At 39.0% G+C, this 19,543-nt stretch overlaps 1 protein-coding gene across 1 annotated transcript in view; it reads left to right on the top strand.

The window, feature by feature from the left end:
• LOC103275230 (uridine phosphorylase 2) overlaps positions 1-18,451 on the top strand; it is a 42,954-nt gene extending 24,503 nt beyond the window's left edge. The window contains 5 exon segments of the mRNA XM_008072648.2: positions 3,777-3,879; positions 3,881-3,992; positions 6,217-6,340; positions 16,936-17,011; positions 17,013-18,451. Coding sequence (XP_008070839.2) covers positions 3,777-3,879; positions 3,881-3,992; positions 6,217-6,340; positions 16,936-17,011; positions 17,013-17,076 — 479 coding nt within the window. The 3' untranslated portion in view covers positions 17,077-18,451.
• The last annotated feature ends 1,092 nt before the right edge of the window (positions 18,452-19,543 follow it).

The following is a 19,543-nucleotide window of genomic DNA, read 5'->3' as shown; positions in this document are numbered from 1 at the left end:
CGGCCACTGCACTGCAGTCTGGGCGACAGAGTGAGACTCCAACTCAAAAAAAAAAAAATAAATAAATAAATAAAAAATAAAAAAACATTGCTTTTAGCTCACATCAGTTACTACATCCATTTTCTTGACTGGATCCTTTCCTCATTAGTGCAACAGAAAGATATCAGGCCAGGCGATTAGGGAAGAGTCAAGTGGTGCTTCTTAAGGTTTTCCCAGAACCTCCTTCACCTCCTTTCTTTTTGGGCTGGTCAGGCAGTTATAAAGAGGGGGTTGTTTTGGCTTCCAGAATGTGCTGAGGTAAAGTTTTAAAGAAATCTCCCCTTCTTCATTCTTTTCTTAAGCAGCAGGTCTTGTCAACATATGATTTTACCATGCCATCAAATGCAAGTACAGACTGGGGACTATAAGTGAAAAAGTTTGGTTGACAGAATGACTGAATTGAATAAGCATTACAAAAAGAGCTGAGATTCTGAAAGAAAAGCAGACTTAGAATTACATATCTTTGGAGCAAGAAGGAACCTCAGAAGTCCTCAAAGAACTAGAGAAGTGGCATGTTCAATATTACAGAGCCACAGATGGCTGAGCCATGCTTCACTGAATTGCATATTCAAAAAGATGATGGCCTTTCCATAGCTTTGGTCCATGGGTAAAGTCCAGCCAAGGCCCTCACACGGGGGACAAAGAAGGACATTTGATAATGTCCATCCAGAGAAAGGAGGAGAATGTTAGCAATTGGTGTTAGATCAAACATCCTTCTAGACTGTAGTTTATCCGCAAATACCCCCAAATAATTGATAGTTGGGAACAATAAATCTGGAGATGAAATAGATAACATTTTTATTAAGTTTGCTCATAATTGTTGTTGGGTAGTAGAATACAAGAATCTTCCTCCATAGCCCATACCCATGCATTGCAAGGTCCTGACTGCTGTGATTGCCACTTGATATTAATGAGTGGCCAGCATAGCCAAGGCACTCTGTTGACCACCCAGTTTATAGTCACAGTCTTTTGTTTCATGTCATCATAATACATAGAGCACATAGCCCAAATATCACAATGGAGGCTAATGAATGGTAGCAAATTAAACCACTTTGCTAGTGTATGAGATCTGACAATTAAGTTCGCAAACTTGCCACTGTGCACTTATGTTGGCAGCACTGTACAAACAACTCAGTAAGGTTTCATAACCTTGGTATATCAGTGTCTCACAACAGTGTTTGTATCAACATGTGGTGGTGTCCTGCTTAGTGGCATTTGTTATTGTTGTTGCATGTTTTTGTGTGCCATCACGAGAATGTCAGAGCTTGAATCAGAACAACAAATTTCTTGTTAAGCTTGGCATGTGTGGAAGTGAAGTCAGGGATATGTTAGTCCAAGTTTATAGGATAATGTCATGAAGAAAACATCAGTGTACAAATGGATCAAACATTTTTCTGAGGAGAGAGAAAGCGTCACTGGTGAAGAGAGGTCAGGATGGCCAGTAACAAGCAGAACTAACAAAAACATTGCAAAAATTTGTCAAATTGTTCGTCAAAATTGTCAGCTGATTGTGAGAAACATAGCAGACCAAATAAACATTGACAGAGAAACAGTCAGAAAAATCTTAATTGAAATTCTTGGCATGGGAAAGGTGTGTGCAAAAATGGTCCCAAAGGAGCTCTTACATCACAACGCACCAGCTTACAAAGCACTGTCTGTGAGGGAGTTTTTAGCCAGTAAACAAATAACTGTATTGGAACATCCTTCCTACTCACCTGATCTGGCACCCAATGACTCTTTTCTTTACCTGAAGACAAAGGAAATATTGAAAGGAAGACATTTTGATGACATTCAGGACATCAAGGATAATATGACAATAGCTCTGTTGACCATTCCAGAAAAAGAGTTCCAAAATTGCTTTGACAGATGAACTAGGTGTTGGCGTCAATGCATAGCTTCCCAAGGGAGAACTTCAAAGGTGACCATAGTGATATTCAATAATGAGGTATGTAGCACATTTCCTAGGATGAGTTCATGAACTTAATCGTCAGACTTTGTAGACACTTTCATTTTGAAGTTTTGTCCTCATTAAGAACTCTTAGTTTATCAACAAGATAGATTTGCTTGTTTTGTTTTAAACAACATTCAATTTGGAGATGAAAGAGGTACAGCTTATTACTTTGCTAATATTATTACTCCTTAATATGAGCCAATACACTTTGATAAGGATAAAGTACTCAGTTAAATAGTATTTTGACTTTGGGGGACTTTAATCATGATACAAATGTTCTAACACATCAAGTATTAGGATGGCATGTGATGCACACATTTTCAATTTTCCTCTCAACCACTTTCCTATTCTTAGAACATTGTGAACAATTCAAGGAGTCACTTGTTTGACTCATTTAAAAAGTATCTGACCCTTCAAGGCTCTATTATGAAAAGCCCACCTTGGGTCTCTATCTTCTAAAGTGCTTTGAATCTTCTAAAGTGCTTTGTAATGAACTCTATTTTGATCAATATTGAAATGTACGTCACCCCAAGGATAAGGCTATGCTCCGTAGCAGGGACTGGCAAACTCTTCCTGTAAAGAGCCTCATAGTAAATATTCTAAGGTTTGCAGACCATGTGGTTTCTGTTGCAACTTCTCCACTCTGCCACCATAGCTTGGAAGCAACTCAGATGGTATATAAATGAATGTGTGTGGTTGTGTTCCAATAAAACTTTATTTACAAAAACAGGTATGATTTAGTTTGTGGGTTATAGTTTGCAGATCTGTTACATTGTATCTCTATGGAAGCATTTACTCATTCAATAAACTTTTACTGAGCATCTATAATGTGGCAGGCACAGTGCTAGACTAGGAAAGAACAGTAAATAGAAGTTGTTCTTGCCTTTACTGAGCTTGTGTTTTATCAGAGAAAAATATAAACAAATGGGTAATTATAAAAAAGTGTGGTGAATGACAGAGTCTAGAACACTACTGAGATATATTTTCTCGGTCAGGCTCTAAATAGAAACCAGACCAGTTCAAAAACTGGAGCAAAGCTGGGCCTGGGGAAATGTAATGTGACCTATCTGTGCTGACTTGTAAGTTTTTTCATTTGTTTGTTTCCCCTCCATGGATTCAAACCTTTTGCAGGAAGTGACTTAAGCTGACACCTGAAGAATGAGTTGGTGTTAGTCATATGAAAAGGTGCAGGGGAGGATGACAAGGCATTCCAGGCAGGAAGAGTAACAGTTGGCAGAAGATGGTTTCTTGAATAAGCCCAAGTCCCTTGAGTGAGCCAGACTCTGTGGCAATGGAAGGTCAGCCAAGAGGCCCAATTTACACAGAGTCAGGGAGGGGAGGGAACGAATGTGCTGAGAATAGAGAAAAAAGATGATAGAGATGCAAAGAAATTATAATAATCAAGGAGTTACTGAATAGATGAAATATTAAGAAGTCACATCACTTTATGAAAGTAACTTGCTAGCAGGCTTATTTAGTTTATTTCTGACCTAATTTATTCAAATTTCAGCCTGAAGGCTGGCACTAATTTACATGTCCAAGAGTCACATTTGTCTTGAAATCTAAACCCCATCACGTTGTAAATGTGAATCTGGAAAGACAACAAATGTAAATGCCTGTTCTGAGTGTTATTTCATTGCATTTGGAAATGAAAATAATTCTAAAGATGAAAATGGAATCATTAGTAACTAGCATTATTTAACATTGGCAGAATAAGTTACATACTATATGTCAAAAGTAAACTCCAAATGATAGTCTTCTGTAATCACTTGTTCCTACAATGCAGGGATTGCACCAGGGACTGTTGTTATAATGTTGTTAGACTCCTTTAAGAACCGGATTGAACAGGTCATCTTGAACAGCATCGTCACCTGAAGTACTGAACTTAACACTGGCTGAAGAGCTATTGAACTGTGGCAAAGAAATTCCCAACTTCCCAGCCCTCATCAGACTTATAGTGTGTCCCTATGATTTTTATGAAGGTGAGAATAATTTAGAAGCTGTGAAGGAAACAGAAAAATACCAGCGACTCTTTGTTATTCAAACCCACAACTTACATTAAAAACTCCACTTTAGAAAATCAATAGTTGGGGATTAAAAATGAACCGAAACAGGCTTTTTAACTTACTAAAGCATAGAGACATAAGGATATAATAAGTAGCAGAGAAACTCTCAGAATGAATTTATATTGACAGTGGGTTTAATCCTCTAAGAAAAAGCTGAACATTAAAATCGCAATTAGTGATGTTCGCAAAATCTTATCTCTGTTTATGCCTTTATCTCATATTGGTGGCTCTAAGAGATGGGAAATTTGCTGGTTGTATGTTTCATCTGTACATCCAAAGGGATCCTGTCACTAGGAAAGAGAAGGGGCTGGGAAATGGGGAGAAATATTTCAGGGAACAAATCCCACTAGAGTGGGGAAATCTCAGAGGGGTGTTTTTATCTCTCAGTCATGAGTAAAGTGTCCCCAAACTAAGTTTAGAGAAAAACTTAGTGACTGCTAAGTAGCAGCTCTTGCTACAACAGGTAAGGAGCAGGAGACAAATGTCTTCAGGGACAGACCCCACTCATTCCAGAAGAAAGGATCCACACAGGGTTGGCGCCATACCTTGAAGAACATTCTGGAAATCTTGTGGTGTAATTATGTTCATTTCAAAATTAATATTATTTTGTTATACATTACTTTTGTCTTTGGATCAAACTTAAAGCATAATATTGAATTAAAAAAACATATGGAGATAGTGATATTATCTATATATTTTATGCAGGATAGTAAAGGTATGGTACATATGTACTATAAAATGGGAGGGGTGTTGGGACTGATAGGGTTGGGACCCTCTGTTCTAGGTCACTAGCTCACAGGCCCTTCATTCAGAGGGTCACTTATCAATGATGTGGTAATTTGCAAATGGCGCTTGTTGGAGTCAATGTTGTCTTTGGCCTGGATAGCGTTTTTTTAAATGTTAAGTATTTTGCCAAGGTTTATAATTTCTGAATAGTTCCTATGAAAATCAGATTTCTGGCTTTTTGAAATTACAGAACGTAACATAAAACAATATATGCATGGCAGCCCTGGCCCACATCCGGGGCTATATTTGCTGAAGGTGAGGTGAGGTTGCTTCCTTCAGACCAGGCAGACCCTCTCGTTGACATTACCTGCTTGGATTCTGGCATGTCTGCATCTGAATCAGTCTAAGTAACACTCTGTTAGAGGTGTTGGCAGGCAGCTCTAAAGAGAAGAGAAGGAACAAGGAGAAGCCAACTGGCAGGTTGAAAGTGCGTGAATGAGAGAGAAGAAAAGGAGAAAAAGAGAGGGAAAGGAGCCAAAAAGAGGCTTGTGCAAATAATGGATGGTGGCAGAGTGTTATTAGTCTACCTGCTTCAATCTGGGCCTCCTCCGGAGGGGTGGGGGCGAGGGAGAAGAGGTCTGTTTCTGGGTGTGCACAAGGTAGATGAGGCATAATGACATGAAGCTTTTTTCTCCCACTTTCTGTCCTCACTAGTTGATACAGGTGAAATTAAGTGATAAACACTGGGGACGGGCTGGAAGGGAAAACCATGACCACAAAGGTGTGGCATGCAGCCTGGGAGGTGTGTGGAAAAGGGAAATATGGACAGTCCCCATCTGCACATGGCTGCCATGGTCAAAAAGACACATGGAGAGCAGCAATGTCCAAACACCATCCTGACTCTCATGAGCTTTGGAGCCTCTTCTCAACAGGAGATATTCCTCAAAGCTCCACCCTCTCAGTGACACCCCTATCCTGGCATCCCTGATGTCCCTGGGCACAGTACTGACTGCTACAGTCACTCAGCAACTATTGGCCTCAGGACTAAGGTACTCAGCCATGGACATGCTTTCCTTTTTAAAAATACTTTATTTTATTTTAAAGATGTGGGGTGCAAGTCAGGATTAGGTACGTAAGTAATCTATTTGCAGGTGAACTTTCGGCCTCCAACTGGTCTTCACCCCCGTGCTCCTTCGTACATTTAAGACTCCTGAGCCAGGCACAGCCCTGCTTCACTGTTCTCTGATAGGAAGATTCAAACAGCCCAGTTTGACCTACTTGGGGAGCAGGATCAAAAGTTAGAGACAGTGCAGAGCAATTCAGCCACCAAGAGTAATTCAGCAAACCTCTTGGTGATGCCACTGCCATTGGGGTAGGACATCAAGTCGCTAAATATTTTCTATTCTCTTTCAGGCCAGGGTTGATTAGGTGAAGCACTATGCACTTTTCCAGAGAAAAAAATAAGATTATTTGAAGAGAAGATATAAAGCTGGCATAAGGAACATTGAAATGGAGTCTACAGTGTTTATGGCCATGTGTGAGTTTTGTGGTCTAAAAGGTAAGATTTTCATGAATGCATAGGGTCAAATTCTCCTCTTTCAAGAAGCTATTTTTACTCTCCAAGAGAATAAAAAGGGGCTCAGCTGTATCCTACTTTGGGTTGAACTTACCTCTTGTAGTTGTTTGTAATATGCATTATCTTACAATGTCTTATGAGTGGGCAGGACATTATTCTCATTATGCAAATGAGGAAGACAAGTCTCAGGGGTCAACAACAAGTTGCCCAAGGTCTTCAACTAGCTGATGATGTAGCCATGACTTGACAGCAAGTTGTTTTCTTCATCCTGGTAGTGGCTGTTATTTTTTTTTATTACAATTGAATTTATTGAGACAAACTGCAAACCAAATATTCCTAAAATAGCCCATCAGTCATAATTTTAAATAGCGTGGTCAGGGAAAGGTAAGAGGAGAATGTGCCATGTGGATATCTGAGGGAAGAGATTCTGATAAATGAGAGCCTAAGGCCACAGGCAGGAACATACAGGCATGTTGGAGGATCAGGGAAGAAACCAGTGTGGGGCTGGAGGGGTGTGACCATAGTTGAGAATGGTAGGAGAAGGGAGGAGGAGGCACTGACTGTGTGGGTCACTGTGAAAACTGTGACTTTCACTTTAAGTGAAACAGGAAGCCATTGGGCTTTGAATGGAAATTGAGGAATTTGAAGTGGGATTTGTGACTGGATCTGACCTGTGTTTTATCGGAATCGCTGTGCCTGCTGAGTAGGGAAGAATCAAATAGGGTCAAGGGCAGAAGCAGGCAGAGGCACAAGAGGGCAAAAGTCTAGTGAGAGATGACGGAAAGGGTGATAGCACAGGTAGTAGAAGTAGTCAGATTCTGGAAACATTTTGAAGACAAATCCCAACAACATTCGCAGACAATTTGACGTGAATTTTGTGAAAAAGACAAGAGTTAAAAATGGCTCCCAAGTTTATGGCCTGAACTTCTGGAAGGATGAGGTTATCATATTTGTGATAAAGAAAATTTAGGTGAGGATTTGGGAGTAGTAGATGTCTAACTGGACGCCAAGTAAGCAGATGAATTTATAAATCTGGAGTTTAGGCGAGATGTTTGGACTAGAGAAGTAAAATTGTAAGTAAACAGCGTATAGACAGCATTTAAAACCAGTGGATGAGATGACAAAGAGTACATGTAGACACAGATAAGAAGACTACTCTGGTTAAACGTTAAAAGTTAAGGGAGATGAAAGAGCCCAAAGAGGAGTGACCAGTGAAGTTGGCAGTATACCAGAAAAGTGTAGCGTCCTGGCATGCAGAGAAGAGTGCTTCAAAGTAAAGAATTATGGCACAATAAAGCTTCATTTTTATTGCAAATGGAATTTGAATTCCAATATTTGTCCTTATACTCAGTTCATTTTAATATACAAGTGCATATTAAAATGTAGGATATAACATTTCTGAGAATACATTTTAGAAAAAGTTATAGTTCTTAAAAAGAGATAAATTGTAGAACCACTATCCTTAACTACTCATGTCTCTCAGAATATGTATAAATGCAAATCCTTGCAATATATAAGTGAAGAGCAGCCAATACACCCTTGTACTCTTTCGAGGTCATGGCTAATAACCTCTTTCAGAAACAATAGCACCTGCTTTTCTCTAGACAAGTTAGTGAGGGTGGGAAAGCATGACCTTGCCCAAGCAGCAGTTCAATCAGCATACAGCCTGCAGGGACACCTGGATTCAGATAGTTCTGCTCCAGGAAATGCCTCCTCACACTTCTTTACTATATAAACAAGTGATGAGTCATGTCTCTACCTAATATATAAATGCAGCAGAATTTGGTAACTAATTTAATTGAACATAAAATATCAAGTTACCAACATGCTACCCCGGTGTAAGTTTGGTGGTGACCATCCTTCCATCAGTTATTTATTTATTTTTTTTGAGTTGGAGTCTCACTCAGTTGCCCAGACTGGAGTGCATTGGCTGCTCCCGGCCACCACAGCCTTGACCTGCTGGGCTCCGGCGATCCTTCCGCCTCAGCCTTCCAAGTAGCTGGAAATACAGGCACGCGCTACCACGCCTGGCTGATTTTTTTGATTTATTGTAGAGATGAGGTCTCGCCAAGTTGCCCAGGCGGGTCTTGAACCCGCGGGCTCAGGCAATTCACTCACCTCGGGCTCCCAAAGCGTGGGATTATAGACTGAGTCACTGAGCCCGGCCCCATCAGTTATTTTTTGAGGCACCGATCAGCAGCCAGGGAGAGTTCTAGGCTTGTGGGCCCTGGACTAGAGTCTTTCTCTCTTTAGGATATTGCAGAAATCTTACAGCAGTTATTCTGTTATAAGAGTTTTTCTGCCCTTGCTGCCAATCTTTTTGACCTTGCTATCTCTGCTACTTGCAGGTCTCCCTCCTGGGGACTTTCTCTCTACCTTTTTGTAGTTCCTGCCCCCCCCACTGTATTTTCTTTTTTTCTGCTGCTGCTAAACCTGCTGGTAGCTGATTTCAACCTGCAAATAGCTCTCTTCCAGGCCACCGCTGCAGCTTTTCATTGAGTAGACCCCTTCTAGGCTGCCAACGTTTACACTAAAGGCTGTATGTGTAACTCTGTAATTCTCTAGTTCTTGGGAGTATTTCTGTACAAATGTCTTCATGGTGACAGGGACTTTTTATCTCCCTCAGACACCACAGTTTTAAAACTAGATTCCTGGTATGCTGTCCCCTGAAAGATCAGCCACCAAGTATGCAGACAAAAACCCTATGCACGGGATGCTATCGTATTCCCTTCTTTCATTACCACTTCCTAATATCCTACTCCCACAGCACTGAAGCTTAGAAGCTAGCACCTGGAACCTTTTGATTTTAACCCCTTTATAACCCATTCTGTGTGATTCAGAAAAGCTTGCTTTGGGGAAGGGCTGAGAGGGCTTTCACAGGCAGCTATGGAAACAGAGGAAGTTAGAGAGGATATATTAATGGTAAGCAACATGGGAAAAGAGATTTTACCTGGCACCAAGAGCTCAGGGTCCACAGGCCTATCCCTTTCACCCCTTTCCTGCCAATGTTAGTAATGGCCTACCCCGTTCTGTCTTTCTGGATTGCCTTCTGAGACCTATTCTATCCCTTTAATACTACCGGATGACTGGATAACTAATCTGAATTCATATTAAGGTGATGACAGATGGCTTCAGCATATAAATAACCAATTTTTATATGAACAAAGGTCTTCTGGAGACATTGTGTTAACTCAAGAGAATTGCTCACTGAGTTTGGACCACTGCAAAAAAAGATTTTTCTGTATCTACATGGCACAAGGCAGTCTTGAGTCCATGTGGGTTACTACTTTGCTATTTTTACAATTAATATAAAATTTTACCATAAATCTTACCATCTCAGAGAAGCTTTGCATAACTATCTAAACTCACTTACTTACAATTGTGTCATTCTACTTTATTTCTCTGCATCATACTTACCACTAGCAGCTATATTTCTGGTTTGTTTATATGTGAATTTATGTATTATTTTATGTCTATTAATGCATGAAAGCATGTATGTGTTATTTCTCTCCATTAGAATTTAAGCAACATAAGAACAGGGACCTTGTTTGGAACTGCTATAGCTCTAGTACTTAGAATAATGTCTGCCATGTAGGCTTTCAATAAATATTCATGAAATGAATGAATGAGTGAATGAATAAAAGAAATGACTACTAGACACTTTATGACAATGGAAAATGACCACAGAAACTGAATCCTTCACTTCCCAGCTGCATTAGTAGCTTGGAATTAGTAGCTAAAAGACTTAGGAGTGCCTCTTAACTGTCCACATAGGGGATGACAAAGCCTTAAAGTCAGGCCTCCGTTTGCTGTAAGTCTTTAAATACATTCCTTTTGCTATACCTGCAGCCCATGGGTCTCCTGATATTTTATAAGTGGACAAACTGCTTAAAATAAGGCCACCAACACCCATAAGTCACTGTTGTTATACTGATCTCGTTATCCTGGAAAAGAGTATTGGGAGTCCAATACTGCTTTAACAGAGATTCAGGTGAAGAGAAATTCACCAAATTATTCCAAAGCTGAATTTTCAGAATACTATAAACCTGTACAATGAAGGGACCGTGCAAGGCTGAGTAAATGCATTCACCTATCATTTTATAATATGCACGGCTATCCTTTTCTTACAGCAAAATCTACTTTAATTAAATCCCAAACATCCAGATTAAAGATGATAATCCTTTTGTACTGTGAACTTGCGATAAGTACATTTAACTTGTATTCATGTTTTAAAGACTGTGCTGCCTTTTGACATACACTCGCTTGCAGGGCAATATGTGAAGCCTAATATTGGCCTAAAATTAGATTCTGCTTAAATCCTCTTCTAAGTCTTTAGTTGCTTGCAGCACTCACCGTGGCTTTTCTTTGGAGTAAAGAAAGAATTCAGTGTTATTTCCTTTGACAGATACTGGTAACTTCGGGGAAACATTTAGTCTTTGTAATATTATTTTAGTACAGTTCAGTGAAAGGGAGGGGAATCTTGACTTTAATTTCATCTTTATATTCTTCTGCTGTTCCCAACATTGAATGAGCTCTGGGAATTGCACGATGATCATTGATAAAGTCAAAAAGATGTTACAACAAGTTTTAAAGATTATATTCCATCTGGAGCTGGAGTATTTCTCAACCCTAAACTGGAGATAAATCAGGATTTGAAAAATTATTACACAAGGGCACAAGACAACCAATTGCAGCTCTCTTCACCCTCACAAGAGCAAAAGAAACTGTAGTTCCGAGAGGTTAAATAACTTTGCTACCTTCTCACAGTTGAGAAGTATCTCAGTCGGAATTTGAACCCACCTCTGTCTGAATCAGGCCCCTTTGCATCCTGCTGCACCGTCTCTTGCCAGCAGCCTCTCCATGGAGACGCCATATTTATAGTCTCTGGACAAAAGAACCAAGATGTGCACCATTAAAAATCAATGCAGATTTTTCTATTTGAAGTGTTGTGAGCAGGTAGTCGTGCTACTTCTGCAAATAAACCTTAAGGACTGATCACATATCAATTGAGTTAGTGTTGAAATCAAATGAACCATCAAGAGCATATACTTAGTAGTATGCATGGTCATTATTTTGCTAAGAAAATCATCAATCATTATATCTGGAAAATCAGATATAACTGGGAAATGGTAAGTAATTTACATTACTTTTACAAGGACAAGAATTTTTTTTTAACATATTTTTTATTATAAAATTGTGGGGTAAGTTAAGGGTTAGATATACAAATATGCATCGTTCAGGCACCCTTGTTAATAAGGGGTGTCTCCCCATCCCCAGACAGATATTGACTACCGTTAGTACCACCTCCCTTCCCTCCCTACCCCCCCATAGTTTCCCACCATCAGTCCTTTTTTTTATAGTATTATGGTAGATGTTCAAGGTTCACTATATGAGTGAGAACATGTGATACTCAGATCTTTGTTTCTGTGAGAGATCACTCAGTATTATAGACTCTAGTTCCATCCAGGTTGCTGCGAAATTCATGATTTTGTTATTTTTTATGGCTGCGTAGTATTCCATTGTGTATATGTACCACATTTCTTTAATCCAGAAGGACAAGAATTTTAAAAATATTTTTTGGTTTTGTTTTTACATATTTTTAATCAAAGCCAGGGTTTATAGTTTTGACTCATTTTCACTCACTCTCCTAGCTTCTGTCCCACTCCTTCCTCCCCAGCATTAACACACTCATACATCAGAGAATCATTTAGGTCGTTGATCCAACTCTTTGTGTGGTTGGCATCACCCGTGACCCTCCTCTCCCATGCTGTAATTCCAGTGAAGCCTCCCCGTACTTGAGCCTTCCACTCCCCATCCCAGTACATCAGGCTTCATCCTCTGCCTGTCTTGTGTCATCTCTGACCGGGGGTACCACATCCAGCAGAAGCTCAAGTCCCCAGAGTTGCAGCTGGACCTCCTGGAGACAACAGCAGACTCTTGACATGACAAGATGGTGTAAGACACATCAACTGAGGATGTGAACTTGGGAGAAATCTCTGAGATCTAACCTGCTCCTTGCTCAGAAAATGAAAAGAGGTCTAGAGTGTGTAACTGGGTGCCTGAGGAACATACTTAGACAGAAACAGAGATGGACTGGAACTGAGATCTCTTGTCTCCTGATTACCACTCTCCATTATTCCATAAGGTGTAAAAAAAGTAATACATTTATCTATGGAAAGATAACTTGCACTCTCCTCTATTTGAAAAAGCTTTCATGGCAGCTTTCAATGAAAGAGGAATGCACAATAAAATCATTTAAACAGAGGTAAAAAAAAAAAACTAAAAAGAAAATGTCTTTTAAGGGAGTAGATGGGAGGGTTTACATATCAATAAGGCTACGTAGGAGGGCAATAGTAAATTGAAATACACAGATTTAGCCCCAGGTTTCCGGGAGGTCGAGCTGAAAATTAAAACGCTTTGCGTTGTGCGGCTCTCATTATCTAATAAAAAGGAAGCATTTGAGGTTTGTTACAAAAACTTTATCCAAATGTTAAACTTTATCCCAATGTTAAACTTAAGTGAAATTATCAGCTGTATAATGGGTAGTATCTTTATTAACACTTTAATAAGGGATTTGGAACAATTCCTCATAGGTAGAATGAATTGGTTTCATCTAATCTAACTTTTCTTTGGGCACCCAAAGAACAGGAGTACAGGTATGTACATTCGTGGTGACTTGATTTGAGTCAGAGATAGAGCTTAACGTTTTGAAAGCAGTAGTTGTCAAATATTAATGTGCAAATACTTTTCATGGGAAGATATTTTTAATGAAGATTCACTGACTGTTCCCAACCCAACCCCCAATTCTGATTTTCTATGTCTGGGATAAAGCCTAAGAAACTGAATTATGAACAATCTTTGATTCTGAGGCAGGTGGTCAGTGGAGCACATTTGAGAAGCACCAATCTAGAACAAATTGCTTGTATGTCCCTTAGCCCTGATCAGGCCCTTGGAATATCAATTTTTCCTCCTGCTTTTTAATAAGCAGCACACAGCCTGAGGTTAATGTCTTAGCAGAGATACAGGAGTGCAAAGGTTCTGAGTTGTTGATTAAAAAATGGTTCCTATGCTTTATATACTAGACATATGGGGAACAAAGGTGATGTTTGCTTAATAAACTCAAGCCCTTGAGTGGCAATGAGGAGGGTGGTATGAAAAACACCAGGAGCAGATAGAAAGGGCCAGAATGGGAACTCTGAAGTTAACCTTTGCTGCTGTGCCATTTTCCAAAGGCCAGCCCTGGGGATTTCTGCTCTGGACAAGGGTTCTTGTGCATAGTCCTACTATCTTTGCCCACGGTTCATGATTCATGAGTAGATTTTCAGGGATTCTCAGCCCCCTAAATTATATATGAAGAATTTATGTATATAAGCATACGCGTATTTTTTGTGTAAAAAGAGGTTTTAATTGTGACTTTCATCAGATTCTCAAAGGGGCCATCAATGAGACCAAAGAGCTGAGACTCACCGGGCACTCCTGGTGTGCCTCAGGGTATGTCAAGCTTCATGGTCTGATCTGTGTGTTCCCATAGCATTCCAGCCTTAGGTCAGTTAGCTGACAACCTCCTTGGTGACAGTTAGGTCACTAAGTGTCCCTCCCTCCCCAGGAACCACCCTCCCTGCCTAATCTGAGGATTATGGTAGCAGAGCTGTCAGGCTTAATTTCAGTAAACTGTTTTAGGTAATTAGTCCCCTTTAATTGCTCATGGAAATAGTAATTTTAGGTGACAAGATTATTATATGCTGCTTGTTAGTGGATTCTCCAGGGTCAAGAAAACACCACTGAGATTGCTATGACCTGTTCTTTTCCATCTTTGGCATTCCCCTTGAAATCCAGGAAAGACATTTAGTAAAGTTGGCTCCCACTCTGTGATAAGTACAGAGCACTGGTTTCCTTTTATTCTGCTCCAAGCAAAGGATTAGAGAAGGACTTTCAACTTTTCCCTGCTACTGCCAGCCCATGTCAGGCTTCACAGACTTGCTGATCATTAACTTGAAAAGCTGGGGGAAATTTCTAGTTCTTCCATTTACTTGTTTACCTGTTCATCCAAGTTGCTTTACAACTGACTGAGTTTTGAATAAATAGGGTCCTAGGTGATGAAATATTTGACTCAGCTGAAGTAAAATATTTTCATTGTTTTTCACTTCACTGACTAAGAGGGTCAGTCTGACCCATAGGTCAGGGCAGGTTTGCCTAATGGTTCACCATGTGCTAGCTAGCTCAGGGAAGGAGTGGATGGAAGGTAGAGAACTCTTAGCAGTTTAGGAAGCTGGGAATTGGCTGGTTGTCTACTAGCTGTGTCAGACTGGCCCATTTGGATGACTTCTCTAAGCCCTAATTTCATCATCTGTTGAAAGAGGACACAAACAAACAAACAAACAAAGCATACCTAGCTAAGGATTAAATGAGATTATAAATGTTTGGTGTGTAATAACTAAACCAAAAAAAAACAGATACATGGGTTGGAGACATATTTGGAGAATTACATGGAGAAAATATTTGCAAACCATGCATCTGATAAAAGGTTAATATTCAAAACATACAAGAAACTAAACTCAATAGCAAGAAAACAAATAGCCTAATTTAAAAATGGGAAAAGGACCTGAATAGAAATCTTTCAAAAGGAGACATACAGATGGTTAACAGATATATGACAAAAAGTCTCAACATCACCACTCATCATTGAAATACAAATCCTGTTAGAATGACTATTATCAAAAAAGACAAAATCTATGTTGATTATATCATAGAGAAAAAAGAACCCTTGTACACCATTGGTGGGAATGCAGTTAGTACAGCTATTATGAAAAACAATATGGAGGTTCCTCAAAAAACTAAAAACAGAACTATCATATGATCCCACTTCTAAAGACATATATGAAGGAAATGAAACCAGTATGTTGAAGAGATTATCTGCCCTCCCATGTTTATCACAACAATATTCACAATAGCCAAGATACAGAATCTGCCTGAATATCCATCAACAGATGAATGGTTTTTTAAAATGTGGTATATGTACACAGTGGAATACTATTTAGTTCTTAAAAAGTAGGAAAATCTGTCATTTGCAACGCCATTGACGAACCTAAAGGACATTATGTTATATGAAATAAGCCAGACACAGATAAATAGTGCATGATCTCACTTATAGGTACAAGCTAAAAAAATCAAACTCATTGAAGTAGAGAGTAGAATGCTGGTCACCAGAGGCTGGGGGAATAGGATGGGGAAGAGAGAGAAGTTGGTCAAAGAGTGCAAAGTTTCAGTTACATGGAGGAAAAAATTTTAGAGATCTATTACACAGCATGGTGACTATAGTTAATAATAATGTATATTTCAAAATCTCTAAAAGGGTAGATTTTAATTGTTCTCACCACAAAAAAGTATGTGAAATGATAGAAATGTTAATTAGCTTGATTTAATTATTTTAGAATGTATACATATATCAAAACATCACATTATAACTCATAAATATATACAATTATTATTTGTCAATTAAAAATAAAATCAGGCAGCATGTCCTATTATAATTATAGTATACTTCTTCCCAAATCTTGATCTTACAAATAAATCTGAAGTAGTAGAGAGAGGGCAAAGAAATAAATACTACCTTCACACCCAATGCTCTCTCCCTCCCTTCAAAACTTGTAAATGTAAACACATCCAATTCCATATGCACTGAAATCCTTTTTAAAACAATGCAGATGAAGATAAGAATTATTACACTGTTACCAATTCAAGATGGCTGACACTGATTTCAATATGGGTAACTACATTCTTTGAAATCAAAGATATGATGTGAAACAAAATAAATAATTCGTATGAAATCCAATTTTTCTCTCTGATGAAATCAAAGACATTGCCCTCATGGTGACTTTTTAAAAATAAGAGTTTTTTTTAAGGCTTTCATTCTTTCTTCCCTAGTTTCTTATCTATCCTAAGATTTTACTCCCAGTCAATAGAAATTGAATGCTAATACATCTGCTCTTTTGTGGAGCTGATTCTTATGTTTAAACATTTTATTTCATGTTTTTTCTCTTCAAATTTCATGAGAGTCAGTACTCACCGTTACTGGGATTTCCTGAATTCAGCATTCCATATCTCTTCTCTATTTACTTTACTTTTTTATAAAGGCTGCACCAGGCAAACTCAAACATTGCACCAAGGAGTAAAATGTCACCTCAGGAATAACGGCCAGCTCTCCAGTTATAGTCTCAGTAAGAAGAGCTTTCTCAAAAAACCGGAAATTGGATAGAAATCTGGAGATTATGCATGTCAGATGGCAAAGTTCTCTCCTTGGTCTCACCTTGAACAAGGTGCTTTCCTGAGCCAATTGTGGAGGAAATGGAAAGGAGGATTGTTTGCATAATTTCAATGAGCTTATTTAAGTGAAGCGTTTGATGGGATTCTACAGGTTATGAATTGTACAGAAGACTAGAGGGTTCAACAGGTAGCATCTACATGACAGGAAAAGCAACACAAAGTATGTGTTCTGTGGATGTTGGTGTGTTCGGTCAATGTTTCTGTAGAAAATATAAATCCATTCATTTCACTAGTTGTGTTACTTGCTCTTCTAGCTGCTGTGGTCTGTGTGACACTTCTCGACAGACTTGACTGTGACCAGATCAACTCACCTCATGATGTCCTGGTGGAGTCCTCACCTCCTAATCTCAAACTTCATCAAACAGAGGCTTGGACTTTGTGACCAGATGTCATAACTGGGCAACCCAACCCTCCCCTGCAAATTTGTGGTTCAAGTTGTGGTGTGAAAGTCACATATTATTTGTGGCATTTTCATATAGTTCTCATCCACATGCTAAAATCAAAATGGAGAGATTTTATGAAGTCATTTTCTCTTAAAAAACGGAATTCATTGTAAAATAATTTGATATTCACATTAAATTAAATTCAAATTTCATTTCAGAATAAGTTAACTAAACTAGTCTAATAATTAAAATTTAAAAACTCCTGGATTGTGACATTTGGAATTTCATATGCAGCATTAATTAAGCTCACATTAAAGTAGATCAGCCATTTGTAGATACAGTTACCAGTCGTGTTTCTGAAACCAGTCCAGAAATCATGTTAGAATGTTGTCAGGCACTCCTAGGTATTGGACAAGTGGCAGAAATTGATCGTGTACATTCAAAATATTTACAGAAAAAACTGTCAGTGTAATGAGGGTCTATATGGAAAAGTTACCCTTAGGGAATGTGGCTGTACTTCTTTTTTACCCTAGCATGAATTCAGCACACCACAGAATAGAATTAGAGGGTTTACATGTGCCTATGTTTGTGATTTTATTGCAGAACATAACTCTGGATTACCCTTTTTATTTAAATGAAAACCCTCGATAACACAAAGAAAGATCTTCAACTTTTCTTTAGAAATCACAAGTGATTAAATTGCCTTCTAGAGATTCTTTTCTTTTAAGAAAATGTGTTTTGAGGAGGCTGTATTTTTTATTCCACTTCAATATTAACCAATAGGCTGAGGAATCAGTTAAAAACTGAATTTAGACTTGAGTTCACGATGTTAAAGTAATCCTTTTGTGTAACTTTGAAGCAGATGTTTTCCAGATCTGCTTATACCTCTACCCTATCTGATCCTCTGGGGACACAGAGCACTTACAGGTTGTACCATGCTCTCTATGAATTTTTGTCCCACCTTGGGAGTTCTTCTCAATTTGACATACTTGGGAGTTGGAAAGACAAGATGTGGGATGGGTGGAGAATGACTTGCAAACTTGTATAGCATGTAATGTTATATGCATATATTTATATGGTGTGGCTCAAATAAAGTTTAATTAATTTATTAATTTTTGGTCAAGGATCCTGTATTACAAATTTAGGAAAACCCAAAAAACCCCATTGGAAGTTTTTTGGGTTTTTTTTACTTTTTTTAATTTTAAAGTTCTGGGGTACAAGTCAGGATTGATTATTTAGATCCTGGAATTGTCACATGTAACAGAATGGAGGCTTGGGGTGGGATTCCCTACTGGTCGTCAGTAGGTCCTAGGTTGGTTGAGTCTGGACTGGTCTGCTCCTGTGAAGGAAATGGTTTTCTCTCTTAAGCAGTATTTATTGTCACCAATAAACAATCCCCTAAGAGGTGCAGCAGTTTGTGAACTTCTTTTGGCAATAGAAATACTTCGAGTGCAATTTTTTAAGATATCCCAATATTTGACCCTCATATATAAAGATCAGAGCTAAAAGTAAGGTAGAATAGCATCACAGTCAATTTATGGTGGGGTTTTTACTTTGTTTCATAATTTTTTGAGCCAAGTGGAAGCCACTTCAGAGTGGCTCCATAAGCCTTCATTACAAACTTATCTGTCTGCTCCTGGAAAATCTTTAATTTCCTTTCTACTGGAAGAAGAGGAGGCTGTGAGAAAAAGGAGAATGAAATAATTACAGATAATCCTCTTCTCAACTCCTGCTAGGAGTGTGTGTGTGCACACTTGTGCGTGCACAGGAACTTGTGTATGCATGCATTTGTGTATGTGTTTTCCTTACTAGTACTTCCTACCTCAGCAAATTGTATCAGTTGCACAAGCCAGAAACCTGGGAAACCCCTGTGATGATTCTTTCTTATTCATTCTCACATCCAAACAATCACAAAGTCATATTAATTCTAAATATTCCCCCAATCTGTTGACTTCCTTCCATCTCTTCTGCACTCATCTTGGTCCAAGTCACCATGATTTCTCTTCCAGATCACTGTAATAGTCTCACCTTTGAACTCCTGCCTCGTTTCTTGAAAGTTGATTGGGTTATCCTCCTGCTTCAAAGCCTTCACACTGGTCTTAGACTAAAACCCAAAGCCTGTGGCACAGCCAGGGAGCCCCTGCATTCACAGAGAGCTCCAGTTTGGCAGTTTAGCTCACCTTGTCCTACTTCTTCTCCTTGTCTCCACTCTCCAAGCATGTCATCCTTGGTTCCTCAGTCGTACTGGGACACAAATTTACAAAGGCACATTCCTTTTGCCTACAGACCTATGCAATGAGAGAGCTCAGTTGAAGGGACAAGAAGGACTGAGATCCACCTTGTTCAGCCAGCTGTGTGTTCTGGCTCTAATCAACATCCACTGAGAGGGACCTTTTCTTGATGTATGCATATCATATGGGATTGTGGGGTTTCTTAATGCCAACATTTCTTCCCATTTCAGGGCCTTTTGCTGTCAGCT

Source organism: Carlito syrichta, unplaced genomic scaffold (genome assembly GCF_000164805.1).
Source record: "Carlito syrichta isolate Samal-C Ts95f unplaced genomic scaffold, Tarsius_syrichta-2.0.1 Scaffold315373, whole genome shotgun sequence".
Classification (NCBI taxonomy): Eukaryota; Metazoa; Chordata; class Mammalia; order Primates; family Tarsiidae; genus Carlito; species Carlito syrichta.
This window is presented reverse-complemented; position numbering and strand designations above follow the sequence as displayed.